The sequence below is a fragment of the Semicossyphus pulcher genome, unplaced genomic scaffold (genome assembly GCF_022749685.1).
Source record: "Semicossyphus pulcher isolate SPU_LCO1_2020_fin unplaced genomic scaffold, fSemPul1.0.p SCAF_24, whole genome shotgun sequence".
NCBI classification, from domain to species: Eukaryota; Metazoa; Chordata; class Actinopteri; order Labriformes; family Labridae; genus Semicossyphus; species Semicossyphus pulcher.
In genome coordinates this window covers 14,651,055-14,664,408 of record NW_027211698.1, presented here as the reverse complement: position 1 = coordinate 14,664,408, position 13,354 = coordinate 14,651,055, and the positions used below count along the sequence as shown (strand labels likewise).

Below are 13,354 nucleotides of genomic sequence, written 5' to 3'. Positions count from 1 at the left end.
TCCGCTGCGGGTGGAGGTGAGACCCTGCAGAGCCGCAGCAGAGAAGGTCGTCCTCCTGAGTTTGGAGTAAATATCAGGTGCTGTCGGCCGCGGAGACAAAGGCAACATACCTTTCCACTAAATAAAGACCTGAGAGCGGCAGCAGGTGTTCTGCGCTCGCCTTTTCATTCACAAAACTGTGAGAAAGTCTCAGAGCCTCAGATCAGACAGGGGCCTGAAAAATAAGAGTCTTTGAGGATTGTTGTGCTCCATATTTCAGTCCCGGTGGTCTCCCTGATTCACTCTTGCTGAGGGCTATTGTTGCGTATTATTCCCTCTTTCTTTCCCCTCATTTCCTGTTTTCTCTCTACTGTCTGTGTGGCTTCAAATAAAGGCAGAAAAGGCTTTAAAAATACAAATAATAGAATAAAAGTTTAGGTTTCAGTCTGCCTCAAAGAACCGTTACAGAGGACAGAAACTCAAACCTAAAAACTAAATCAGATTGTGTGACTTTTTCTCCGTCAGGTCGCTCCTTCTGTTCCTGCACTAAGACCCCAATTTGTCCTGTAGCGCTCAGCCTTTTCACACCTGTCTTACATGTGTTCAGAAGTGCTGTATCATGCACATTAGACTCCCGAGAACCTCCTCAAAGCCTCCCCGGTATGGGAGCGCAGAGGAGGTGGCTCCTCGCTGGAGGAGAGAAAACATTATCTGCCACCTCCTTTGATGTTTGTGCCCTGAGAAACGACAAGGGGGGAGGTCTCAGTCCTGCCTCCTGAGCGCTTCCAGATGTCACACATCCTCCTTTACTGTGAGAACAACAAGCAGAGAACATGCAAGAGGCATGTCAGCGGCCACGATGCCCCCGAACATCTTGCAACCATATTGTTTCTGCTCTCTTAAAAAAATCGGAGTCAGTTTTAACACGTCTGCGTTCCCCGCTATTCAAAAGTTCCATATTTCCAACCAAATATGAAACGTAGCTCCGTTTTCTTACAGAGCTTGTGTGAAGAAATTCTGCTGTTTTTAAAATGACACTATTCTTAAGAGTGTAGTTGGATTAAAAACAGATTTACAGGCTACATTTGATGTGCTACAACAAGCTAGTTTGCAGTTGTTCCAGAAATGTCTGATCTTGACCTCAAAACGATCATTTAGCCTCTGTTAACTCAGAAGGCTGGGCGGTTGGGGTCAAAGGGCAATCAGCTTGACCTAAAGGGCACTCCTTAAGTAGTTTTACTGCCGGCCATGTCTGAGGTGAGCTGCTGTGAGGCTTTAGGAGTCAATGTGGCAACAGCACGTTCAGGAGCAGCTGCATAAAGCATAAAGGGGACAATAACACCACAGGGTAAAAGATCAGGTTCAAATCTACTTCACAAACTTGTCAAAAAGTTTCAAACTAAAACTAAAACGTCTCAATCCAGGGGCTGCATCCTTCGAAGGACGCGGTCTGCGGAGGATGAGTCATTCGTAGCTTGAATTGAGCCGTCTGGTCTACAGAGGATTTCCTGTTTGTGTTGTCAGCTGTTCCCGCCGCTTGCGTCACCAAACATGGCTCCTGACGCCTTGCAACAGGTAGCTAGCAGGCTAACTAGCTAACATAACTAACGTCTCGTAACTGAACCTATTATTTTAAACATAATTTGTTTCAAGGCCCCTTTTTTTTTTTCTTAACATTTGTTTCTCAAGCTGTTCGATTGAGTTGAAACCAAAAAGTTTCACATTTAAAGTGTATTCTTCAGGCGGCTTGAGAGTCCGCCATCTTGTTTGAATTGGCGCGCAATGAAACCTTGGGATAAGTTGGGCCGCGAAGGACGCACGCGATGGATCATTCGTTGTCCCGGGAGAAAGAGGATGCATTTGTCCGCTGGACAATCATCACGGCCTTCAAAGGATGCAGCCCCTGGATTGGGACACAGTTTATGTATGCTGACATGTTTTACAGCTTTAATACAAAGAAAAAAGTGATTTCAACGACTGATAATTAGAATATAATCTTTGTTTTTGATCCAATAAACAGCTTATACAAAAGTAGTATCAGGGGTCATGAATTTATATTGCAGGAGTTCCTCAAGGCACCGTCCCGGGTCCTCTGAAATACTAATAAAACAATACAATGGAGACATTTGCAGTCGTGGTGTGAATGCAGGAGGTTTTCCAGAGATGCTGAGTGGCAGAAGGCCTTCCTGACGGACAGTTACACCTCCATACTGTAGGTCGGAGTACAGCATGACCTCTAAACCTTCAGCGTTTGCTTTCCTCACTCCGCAACTTAGATCACAAGACATTTCCCAAATAGAGAGGCGTCACTGATGCTGTGTCATCACTTGGCTCCGTTTGGCTCTTCTTGACAAATTAAGGTTATTTTTTAACAAATGTTGAAATATAATTTATCATTTTAGGTCCCGACACATTTTGATGCAGTGTGGATGGAAGACGTCACCTTCAGCAGGAGTCGGCTAACGAGATGACGACTTAGCGAGCTGTGACGAGGACAGGAAGCAAAAGAAGGTCAGGAAGGTCAGGAAGAATCCTGCAGAGTTAGGGAGGTTATGCCTGAATATTGCTCCAAAAACATGCTGTATCATACAATTTAGATACACAAATATGATTAGAGCTGGCCAAGAGCAATACAAAGTGTTGTGCGTGCATGCTAACTTACTGTGCTACGGTGATTAAATACAATACAATCAATACAAAAAAGTCACAGAAGTGATATTATAGATATTATAAGTATGAGGTGTCCTCAGATTCAGACTAAACAAATTGACTGATTGAAAAGCAGCAAAAACAGAAACAAAACGATGATGTATGTTTATTTAGATGTCTTAGGCAACATTTAAATACCTGTAGATGTTCTTTCTTTGCTCAATCGTAATATATCCAAACTACAACTTTTAATTTCTATATTTTTTTGCCGCACAAACAACTTGTTTTTACCACAGGAGCCTCTGATAAAAACCAGGCAACATTGACATTTGAGGTCTAAATGCCAGTAGTGTTAGGTAACTCGTTATTTTAGCACACTAAATGTCTCACATCTGTATTTCTTGTTGCTCTTGTCCTGTTACAGTGGATTTATATGAGCTGTGCAGGATTTGGCCCTCATCTCCATGACTGACAATACTCTGCTGCCATCTAGTGGAGGTATGGTAGAAAGACGTACAGGAGGCAAGGCAAGTTTATTAATGAAGCAACATTCAAACATATCGCAATTCAAAGTGCTTTACATAATTAAAAACAGAACTTTAAGAACATGAAGAGCATTAAAAGAAATGTGACATTTGGCTAAACTAAAACATCTTAAAATATAAGATCAGGAGGAAAGAATGTGATTAATATTCTGATGCAGTACGAGCTACGACAAAGGTCTAATTAAAGGTCAACACTCCCTGTCTCCTAAAAGGACTGTAAATGTTATTTACAAAATGTTTGCAAAAACAAACAATGCAACATTTTGTCCCTTAAAGCAGTCAGTAAAGCTAACACAGTCTGACTTTAACTTCATGTGCAAGAACTCACTCTAACAGTCACAGTGTTATAAAACCTTTAAATGACGACTACACGAGCAAAAGCATGTGGTTTATTCACCGCGTGTGGAATTTCACACCGTACGTTTGGATTTTCACACATGAAAGTGAAACCATGAAAAATGGGGAACTCTCTCTGTTCCCCCTGCTGCTGCGGGAGGACGATTAATATCAGGGATTAGTCCGATCCATGAAGAGTCAGCCTCCGGTCCATTCATTAAAACAATGATTAACTTGGAGCAGCACACGCAGAGGTTAAAGAGCATTCCAAGAGATTTCACTCAGTCTGACGGCCGTGTGTGAAGAGGAAGCTCATCTGCTGACGGTGCGTTACAGCTTTCAGATTCCACTTTATGACAGGATGAATGAATGAATGAATGAGTTGTCATGATGTTGATTTTCAGAGCAAAATGTGTGAGTTTAAATATAACTGTAGAAAAACTGTTAACGCTCTCGGCCTGAAAGTAGGCTGTTCGATGTGTTGAAAGTGACTGCTCAGTGTGTACGTGTGTGTATAAGGTAAAAATAAAAGTCGTTGCAGCTATTTAGAGAAGCAGTGTGCAGGATTCAGTGGCAGCTAGCGTTCAGTTAGCAAGATCGCTACCAACAAAAGAAAGCAAAGGCCCCTCTCGGGGGGCCCATTCTAGTTTGTCCATTCAGGGCTGCTGTAGAAGCATGGAAAAGCAACATGGCAGACCACAGGAGGACCTGCTCCCTGTGTAGATTTAAAAAGTCTTTCTAAGGTATTTAAAACTGTAAATTATCAACTTATGAAAACATCCTTGGGAACATAATAATCCATCTCTTTCAATTGCAAACGAGTCTTTGAAGTCATTCAGTGCAAACAGAATAATGTTGTTAGTTAAAGTGAAAGTGTGAAGAAGGGTCTGACAACATTACAGAAAGGATCCCTACAGATATTTAGACCCTGTTTTAAGGTAAGATCCTTCTTTAAAACCAAGAAACAGCAGTTGCGTCAATTTCCTTCAAAGCCACCAGACTCCATTGACAAAACAGTCATTTTAACGTGCAGAACAAGGGAGTTGCCTGTACACCACGGCATTGCTTGGTAAGTTTGTTTGTGTTGCTGTGTGACTTTGGGCTTTTAAACGGTTAGTTTAGATACTACACAATATTTGTGTAACACAAACAAACAAACTGATTGAGGCGGAAGTAGAACAGCAACTCCCAAGTTCTGTGAGCTAAAATTGCTGTTTTTGTGAATGGAGTTTGGTGGCTGTAAAGAGACTGACGTAATGTCTGTTTCTGGCTTTAAAAAAGAACTTCCTCTTTAACAAAAAGGTCTATGTCCTTTCTGTGATGTTGTCAGACACTTAGAATAACAATCTGAGCCTGTTAGTGGATAAAAACAATTTCTTTTAAAGGATTTTGTTGCAGCCATTACAGGCCTTTTCCAGCTCCCGACTGAAGCTGCACAAAACCTTGTGTTCCTATTGGTCATTTAGACTCCAAAATAAGTCAATGTAACAATGAATGTTATAAATATTTTATGTTTGCTCTTTGCAGGCCAGCAACCTCCCAATCCTGCAGTTATGGAGCAGTTTGAAGGCTTAACTCCGACAGAAACCTTTAAGCGAGTTTCGGCCTCGCTGGGCTGCAGTCCGACCTCAGCAGAAGTGGCTGCGTACCTCGACAAACACGACAAACTGAAGCACCTCAGAGAACATTTCCACATCCCCAAAATCTCAGATCTGCCTCCTAGTGAGTCTCTGAAGGGCCAAATATGTTAGGTAAAGTGTCTCAGCTGTTTAATCAGATGAAAATGGTTCTGATGTGTGTTTCTTGGATGTTTCTGCAGCTGATCTGTCGCTGGTTGATGGCACCAAGGATTGCATGTACCTTGTGGGGAACTCGTTGGGACTGCAGCCCAAAATGGCCAGGACGTACGTGGAAGAGGAGCTGGACAAGTGGGCCAAATCGTACGTTTCTGTTGTGTTAGTGAAAATGATTCCAATAAGAGATAAACGTGGCTGCAGTGTGTAAAGTGAGCTGCTTTGCAGGGGCGTCCACGGCCACTTAGGGGGCTCTCGGCCTTGGGCGTGGGCTGAAAACAACATCGAGGAGCTCATGGCCAACGTTGTCGGTAAGAGACGCTCTTATCAGCTCTGAAGGTTCACACCAGGAAACACCTGAATCCTGGCTTGTAATTACACGGCGATTGTTTGTGTGAAGCTGCTCGATGAGGTCACTGCACTTTTTGTGGAGTCCAGAGTCCACGTGTAGGTCCTGAAACAATCTGCAGTTACAAACACGCGGCGTGTAGATGTTTGCGGCTGCTGCTGGTAAAAACTGTTGCTCTGGAATCCTGATAGAAAGACTATTTAAAAATAAAACGAGCTGTGAAATCACCTGTGACACATTATAGACAATCGTTTCCTCCCCGTGGCATAAACATCCACGAGACATTTTTGAGCTCTGAAAACATCTCTACAGTGTTTGTAATCGACCATCTTATGACATAATAATCCGTCCAAGAAAAAGTCCTGGAAAACAAAGTAAATCTACTCTTGCGTCTTGTGATTGTGGTTCAACTGTGTTTGTCACAGGAGCTAAACCCGAGGAGGTGGCCCTGATGAACGGCCTGACAGTTAATCTACACCTTCTACTGGTAAGATACACTCACTCTATGTTTGTTTAAAAACAAGTGAATAATTGCTTAAAAGTTGTTGATAAAATTGAAGAAACTGGACGTCAAAACAAATGTTTTTTGGCTTGAAGACACTTCCTGGAAAGCTCCTGTAAACTGTGTGAGTTGAAGCGTTAACGATGTGACACTCAGTCACTGTGTTTCATGTCCGATCTCTGCAGCTTTCCTTCTACAAACCGACGGCAGCTCGGCACAAAATCCTCCTGGAGGACAGAGCCTTCCCTTCAGACCATGTGAGTGTAAAGCTTTAACTGTTGTCTTCTATACGGGGTCAAAGTCCGGAGACTGAAACGCAAGTTTTCTATAAAATCCTCTCCAACGAATTCCTCTTTAACTGCCTGGTGATTCTACGGCTGAACTTTGACCCCAGTTTCAACAAAAACTGTGTGAATATCAGAGTTTACTTGATGTTACGAGCTGCTCGTCGACCAGCTGAGTTTGTTCTACAAGAAGCGGTTTAAACATCAAAGGAGTTTAAAATGATGAGTCTTTATCTATCTCTGAATGAGGTCACACAGTGGTGACTGAGCCTATGGCCCACTGATGAGAGCCTTTACATCTGCAGTATTACAGACCGGGCGTCTGTGGCGACTGTTGTGTTTTCCATCAGTGGTAGAGAGTCTGCCTGGATAGATGTAGCCTTAACAGACATTTATTTACATGAAAATCTTTAAGTGTATTACTTGTAGCTGAAAGGATGTATAGAGAGAGAAAGACCACTACTGTGACTAAAGCAGTGCATGTGTAGAACAGGTAACAGGTAGGGATGCACGATATTGGATTTTTTGCCGATATCCGATATGCTGATATTTTACAACTCATTTAGCCGATTACTGATACCGATATTTTTTTCCCGCACACCTAATTGCAGAGATCATCAACTCTCTTCTGTATTGGAATGAGCGTACAGTATAAGCGTGAGACTCTTATCACATTTGTTACAACGGTCGGGGTGACGGGTCTTGAGATGGTTAATCAAGTTTGTAGTGCTGAAAGACTTTGCCTTGGCTCCTCCTCGCATCACCGAAGCTGAGCAGTCATTGCAAAGAGCAGTTTTGCTATCTATTTCGGACACTTCGAAAAATCAATCAAGTATGCAGCAGCCCATTATTTTATCGATTAATTATATTGGCCGATATCCGATAGTTCATTTTTAAGCCAATATCGGCCGATACCGATAACGTGCCGATAATAACGTGCATCCCTAGTAACAGGTGCAAAAACAATGACGTTAGTAATCATCGTTGCTCCAGTCTGTACTTTCAAATGTGATTTCTGCGTACCTGGAGGACAAAACAATGTGCCTGTCTTCTTCTTCTTTTAGGGGAGCAGAGCATGAGAAGTGGTACATGCATGATTTTGTTTTTAAAGATTTGTATTTATTTATTGGATGTTTTAGAAAAACAAAGTGCATCCATAAACCTTTTATTTTAAACCACAAAGTTGTTTAAAGAAGGAAACAACTGGACGCCAATTGGGATCGTTAACGGCAGATATTAATGGTTGCAACAAAATGGTAAAAAGTCGCCCGTGAAGTGACAGAAGAAAAATAAAGATATGTATTTAGTTTGTGGGTCCAGCTACAAACTTCAATATGATGAACAAACGAACGTCTCTCCTGTCTCCAGTACGCTGTCGAGTCTCAGATCCGCCTGCGAGGATTCGACCCTCAGAAGAGCATGCTGATGCTGTCGCCCAGACCGGTATGAACGCACACACTTTACACACAGCTTATATGTACAGCTTGTCCCTGACAGAACCATACATGTGCTGCCTGCTGCTGTCAGGCTGGAAAGTGAACAATCCGATGTGGTGACTCTGTCTGCTGCTCAGGGAGAAGACACTCTGAGAACCGAGGACATCCTGCAGGTGATCGAGAAGGAGGGAGACTCCATCGCCGTGGTGATGTTCAGCGGGGTTCAGTATTACACCGGGCAGCTCTTCAACATGGCTGCCATCACTGAGGCCGGACACAAGAAGGTAACGTAAACAGTTCATTTCTTCAGGTGTTATTTGTTGTGAAATAAAAGGTGTGAGTACTTCTTCTTCTGTAACATGCAACAAGCTGCTTTCCTTTGTTTACCATGTTTTAGCCCAAGCAGTGCGGCACAATTCAGATGTTTTATGGAGAAATATCAACTTTTAAATTAAGTTAATGTTCTGTAAATATTAATGGTAAGAAAAGTAAAACAGAGAGGTGTCCTGTTGGTCTCTCAGGGCTGTTACGTGGGCTTCGATTGCGCCCACGCTGCAGGAAACGCCGAGCTGAAGCTGCACGACTGGGGGGTGGACTTCGCCTGCTGGTGCTCCTATAAGGTGAGTTCACAGGACCTGCTTTATATTTGTATTACTCAGAAAATAAGTCATGTAGGTAATGCATGAAATGTCGAAGTGACGACTGACTGTCTCCTGTCAGTATATAAATTCGGGTGCTGGAGGTCTGGCTGGAGCTTTTATCCACGAGAAGCACAAAGACAGCATCAAACCTGCGTGAGTGCTGACAGTCCAAACTGTTTATTTACACTCAGGCAAGGGAAGGGTTAATAATTATGTGAAGCACACAATGATTAAAAGATGTAGGTTTGAAAGCATTTAACGTGTTCCCGTGTCCTGCAGGCTGATGGGCTGGTGGGGACACGACTTGAAAACCCGCTTTGAGATGAGCAACGGTAAAAACAGGTTTTTTGTGAGCTGCAACCTGCAGAAAGTTTGTCTGTAACTGTGAATGTGAAGAGTTTACATCCTGGGCTGTGATTTCAAGGGTGCTGAATGCTGCCATCTTGTGGTTTAATTAAATGTTACATCTGCCCTAAATGCACAGCTCCCTACCCTGTTTTGTTAAAGTGTTATTTGTGTCGTCAGTGATGGAGCTGCAGCCCGGAGTGAACGGCTTCAGACTGTCCAACCAGCCCATCCTGCTGGTCTGCCCCCTGCAGGCCAGTTTGGAGGTACTGCAGCCCTCAAACACCCCTTAAATAAAGAATTGTACAAAAATGATGTGACATAAAATGCTTTGAAAGTGTAATTTGCACTGAAATCATCTTTGTTTGTTCAGGTGTTTAACATGACCAGCATGGCAGCTCTGCGCAGGAAGTCGATCCTGTTGACGGGCTACCTGGAGTTTCTGATCCACCATTATTACACCAAAGACCCCGCACAGCCTCAGAAGCCTCACGTCCGCATCCTCACGCCTTCTGACCCCGAGCAGAGAGGCTGCCAGCTCTCCCTCTCCTTCTCTGTCCACATCGGGAAGGTGTTCAAGGAGCTGGACAAGAGGGGCGTCGCTGTGAGTATCATTTACTTTCCATCACAGCTGAATCATGAGTAAATGTGTCATGACACAAAACCTTCAAAATAAGAGCACAGAAGTGTCGAGCTCAGCGATAGAACTGTTTGAATACTAACTTTGTAATTTGGTGTTGTTCAGTGTGACATGAGGGAGCCCAGCGTGCTGCGAGTGTCTCCGGCGCCGATATACAACTCCTTCAACGATGTCCATCGCTTCGTAGAGACGCTGGGACAAGCTCTAACAGCCAGCGGCAGCCAATGAGTGAAGAGAGGAAGCTTTGTTCTGAAAATACCAGCTCTGAATAAATTTGAGGTATCCAAAAACTTCCTTGTTAGACATGTCACCTTCATATTTGTGCGTTTTACAGATTTTTAACATGAATTGGCTGAAATGAGAAATAAATGTTGAAGAACAGATTATTGTTTTTCCTTTATTGGCTCTGATTACGAGTGTTTTCATTGTCATTATCAACACCATCGTCATCATCAGCATTGCAGAGGTGTTCATGAAGAGCTGGGTCTGTAGCTTCTTCTTAAAGGTGAAAGGGACTCTGCAGACCGAATGGAGTTTGGTCACTCGTTCCACCACCAGGGGGCGACAGAGGAGAAGAGTGAAGTTAGAGACTTAGGGCCTTGTTGTGATGGGAGCACCAGGTGCCTTTGATTGGCAGAGCATAGTGGAGTGTAGACCTGGACGTTCAGGTAGACAGGAGCTGTTCTTTAACTGAACAACAGGGTTTTGAATTTGATGTGAGCAGCAACTGGGATCCAGTGGAGGGATATGAACAGTGGACTGACGTGTGCTGTTTTGGGTTGCTTGAAGACCAGTCGTGCATGCAGGGAGGCCTGCCAGTAGGGAGTTGCGGTAGTCAATGTGAGATATTATGAGAGCCTGTAGCAGCAGGTGTGTTGCGTGCTCTGACAGGTAGGGTCTGATCCTCCTGATGTTGTACAGGGCAAATGAAGTGGTTGGCTGGCTGGTTGTCAATTGTGATGCTTAGTTTCTGGGCAGACTCAGTGGGTATGAGTTTGGTCTGTCCAAAGCTGGATATTGATCTGTGGTTGGCAATCATTGCGTTGAAGTTTTGAAGCTGGCGGAGAATGACGCAAGTTGTTGCTGATAATCACTGAGGTCAGTGGATTGTCTTATATATGGCATTTTCTGTGTGCTGCTTGGAGCTCTACCTTTTGTTGTCTGATGACCTCAGCAGGTGATTGTGCTCACCTGTGTCAACTTAAGTAATGACGGCAAGAGTCTAAAGAGTATGAGAGAGGAGGCATCTAAATGTGAACTTATATGGGGGGGGTGTAATTTATTTTATGATGTTTACTTGGTGAACCCCGGCTTCCCCCCCTGGAGAGCAGAGAAGGATCATCTTATCTTGCTGACGAAGGCCAGGTGGATGAGTGAAGTACCATGTGGGGATGGGGTAGGGGGTTGTTGATGTTGTATATAAGCTTGAACACTGTAACTGCATGTAAAATGTAAGTAAAGAGACCTGATTCATAACATTGAGTTTGCTTCTTCTTCACAAATTATCTTCAGGAGGAGAATTTCCCTCACAGATGTTGATAATGCTAGTGCTTAGTGGTTCTTTGGAAGGAGGGTGATTGTGTGAGTAGCTTGTGTATGTCTTTGTTGTTGTATTATGTGTTTAATTGTGGTAGGGGGTTGTTAGATCAGCTTGTCCTTTGTTTTGGAGTGGTTGAAGCTCAGAGTGTTGTAAATGCTTGTTTTGCCTTTGTTGTTGCTGATAGTGCGTTCTGTCCTTGTTTGTCCCTAGGTGTTGTTTAGTAGTTAGTCCCCCTCGTTCCCTAATCATGTTTGGGGAATGTAACAGTACCCAGAGTTAATTTGAATGCTGGGTTAGTGTAAGGGATTGGATGTTTGTGGAGGAGTTTGAGGGAGTTCTGGCAAGGACATGGTGAGTTGAAGGTAGTGGTAAATGATTAGAGAGATGTAGGGTTGTGCCTGTGACAGGTTTATGATTCTGAGTCACAAGTAGTTCCAGAGTGTTGCCTGCTTTGTGTGTGGGAGGGTTGTGGACCTGTTTGAGGTCAAATGAGGACAGGAGAGTTAGTAAGTATTGTGGTTGGGTTGTGTCAGTGTGAATGTTTGTTTGTTCCATGTATGAGTGGACTGCCATTGTGAAGATGGTCTGAGAGCAACAGGTCCAGTTCCCCAACAAGGTTCTCCTGATGGTACTGTGAAAGAGATTTGTTCTGTCAACTTGTGTTTTCATTGTACAATCAGTTTAGGTGTCTGTAATGCAGTCTTCATATTTCCTTGTTACATGCTATGTAGTGTGTTGGCTTGTTTGTCCTTGTCCCACAGTGACGTTGCCCTGAGCAGGGTGTTCTGGGGCGGAGGGTGCTTTGTGGTGGGTGGTAGATGGAAGGGGGAATGTTCTGTGTGGCTGTTTATGTCTGTGCCATGGTGTTTGTCCAAGGACTGAGCTGCGTGTTGAATGTCGGTGTTGCTCCAAGTCTTCTTCAGATACATAGCTGACCACATTGCAAAGTGTTCATAATGAAATAGCAGGAGACATATTTTCTTCAAAGTCTTTATTTCAGATGTTCAGCACAACACTGTGGAGACTCGTAGATGTGGAGAAACAATGAGATTGCTAGTTGGATGTTTAGTATTGCAAGGAAGAGTTGTGTAGTGTTTAGAGCTGATTTACTGAGTAGTTGGTGTTTGCCAAAGGAGGATGGCTTTTCCATCTCCAAACTGTGTTGCGTGCTTGTGTAATGGCAACAGAAAGCTGTTGTGCTTACCTGAAGTCCGTCATCCAGGTGTACACTGCCTTCTGCTTGCCATGCTCTGCTGCTGATCAGTGTGGTAGGCATTACCACTCGGCTCTGACTTGCTTGGTTCTTGTTCTGCAGTCCCCTGCTGTTGGAATGACTTACCAAACTGTGTTGTGGTGTGTTTGAGGGAGCACTGAGTGAACAGTGAGTACAGGTGGTTTGTAAAGATCCAGGTGGAAGTAGGACCTCTCTGCTAGTGCTCTGCAGTTTGAAAGGTGAAGGAGGAGTGAGTAGAAGAGGTGTGAGGGTAGCATGGTCTTTGTGGCACACGGTGGTAAAGGAGTGAAGGAGGAAGAAGGCATTCTCACCCGCGCCCGGTGCCCGCTTGGCTGACTCGCGCAGGTCGACTCGCTGGTCTTTACCAACTCGGTCTTCACGCAACGAGGGCTGAGCGCCAGGGCTGACGCTTCCGCTGACGCTCCAGCGAAGCCTGTCTGCTCAAATACCAGGGAGCTCCACAACTCACATCTAACTGATTGCCTGACACCTGTGCGCAGTCAATCTAGGCAGGGCCTGTGCTCAGCCACTCCCTCCACCCTGCTGCTGCAACACTTGTGTGTCATTTGGTATAAGACCTGCACTTCATCATCTAAACACTTGTTTAGGTTGGATTGGATCATTTGGATTTCACTTATGAAGTTATTTACCTACACAGACACAAGCTCCTTCTTGGAAACATACGCAGTTGACTTACTTCACACCAGCACTACTTAAATATTTTTGTTGGACCATCCTAGGATGGCCCCTGGTATGCCTGCATGCATTACCAACAAGCAACACATCATGTAACCACAACACTAACACACTTACTAACAATGAAACAGACACACAGACATGTCCTCACACACTCACAGGGGAAGCAAACATGAGCACTCCTCAAACTCACTCTATACAGGTTTAAAAGCTGCACACCCATCTTGCTACATGCCGGCTCTCTGGCAAACAACATGCACTACTCGGCATACTTGGGGATGTTACCCAAACAAACCTCAGCCATGAACTGGCAAAAAACAAAAAGCATACACAGTGTCCCACCAAGAACACAACACAAACAACTACACTAAGGATCTGGGAGGAT

The 13,354-nt window shown here is 44.0% G+C and overlaps 1 protein-coding gene across 1 annotated transcript; it reads left to right on the top strand.

Moving 5' to 3' along the window:
* Nucleotides 1-3,712: 3,712 nt before the first annotated feature.
* On the top strand, nucleotides 3,713-9,882 carry kynu (kynureninase). The gene is made up of 14 exons (XM_069675465.1): nucleotides 3,713-3,834; nucleotides 5,037-5,231; nucleotides 5,329-5,449; nucleotides 5,531-5,613; nucleotides 6,077-6,138; nucleotides 6,339-6,410; nucleotides 7,806-7,880; nucleotides 8,011-8,157; nucleotides 8,395-8,493; nucleotides 8,594-8,667; nucleotides 8,794-8,846; nucleotides 9,040-9,125; nucleotides 9,233-9,463; nucleotides 9,605-9,882. Exons 2-14 carry the CDS (start codon nucleotides 5,063-5,065, stop codon nucleotides 9,725-9,727), a joined length of 1,395 nt encoding a protein of 464 aa, XP_069531566.1. The 5' UTR covers nucleotides 3,713-3,834; nucleotides 5,037-5,062; the 3' UTR covers nucleotides 9,728-9,882.
* The last annotated feature ends 3,472 nt before the right edge of the window (nucleotides 9,883-13,354 follow it).

Bases quoted from the DNA above. Each gene is read 5' to 3' on its own strand.
- kynu (XM_069675465.1), top strand. From the start codon at position 5,063: ATGGAGCAGTTTGAAGGCTTAACTCCGACAGAAACCTTTAAGCGAGTT. The intron at 5,232-5,328 runs GTGAGTCTCTGA...ATGTTTCTGCAG, and splicing joins AATCTCAGATCTGCCTCCTA to CTGATCTGTCGCTGGTTGAT. The intron at 8,158-8,394 runs GTAACGTAAACA...TTGGTCTCTCAG, and splicing joins CTGAGGCCGGACACAAGAAG to GGCTGTTACGTGGGCTTCGA.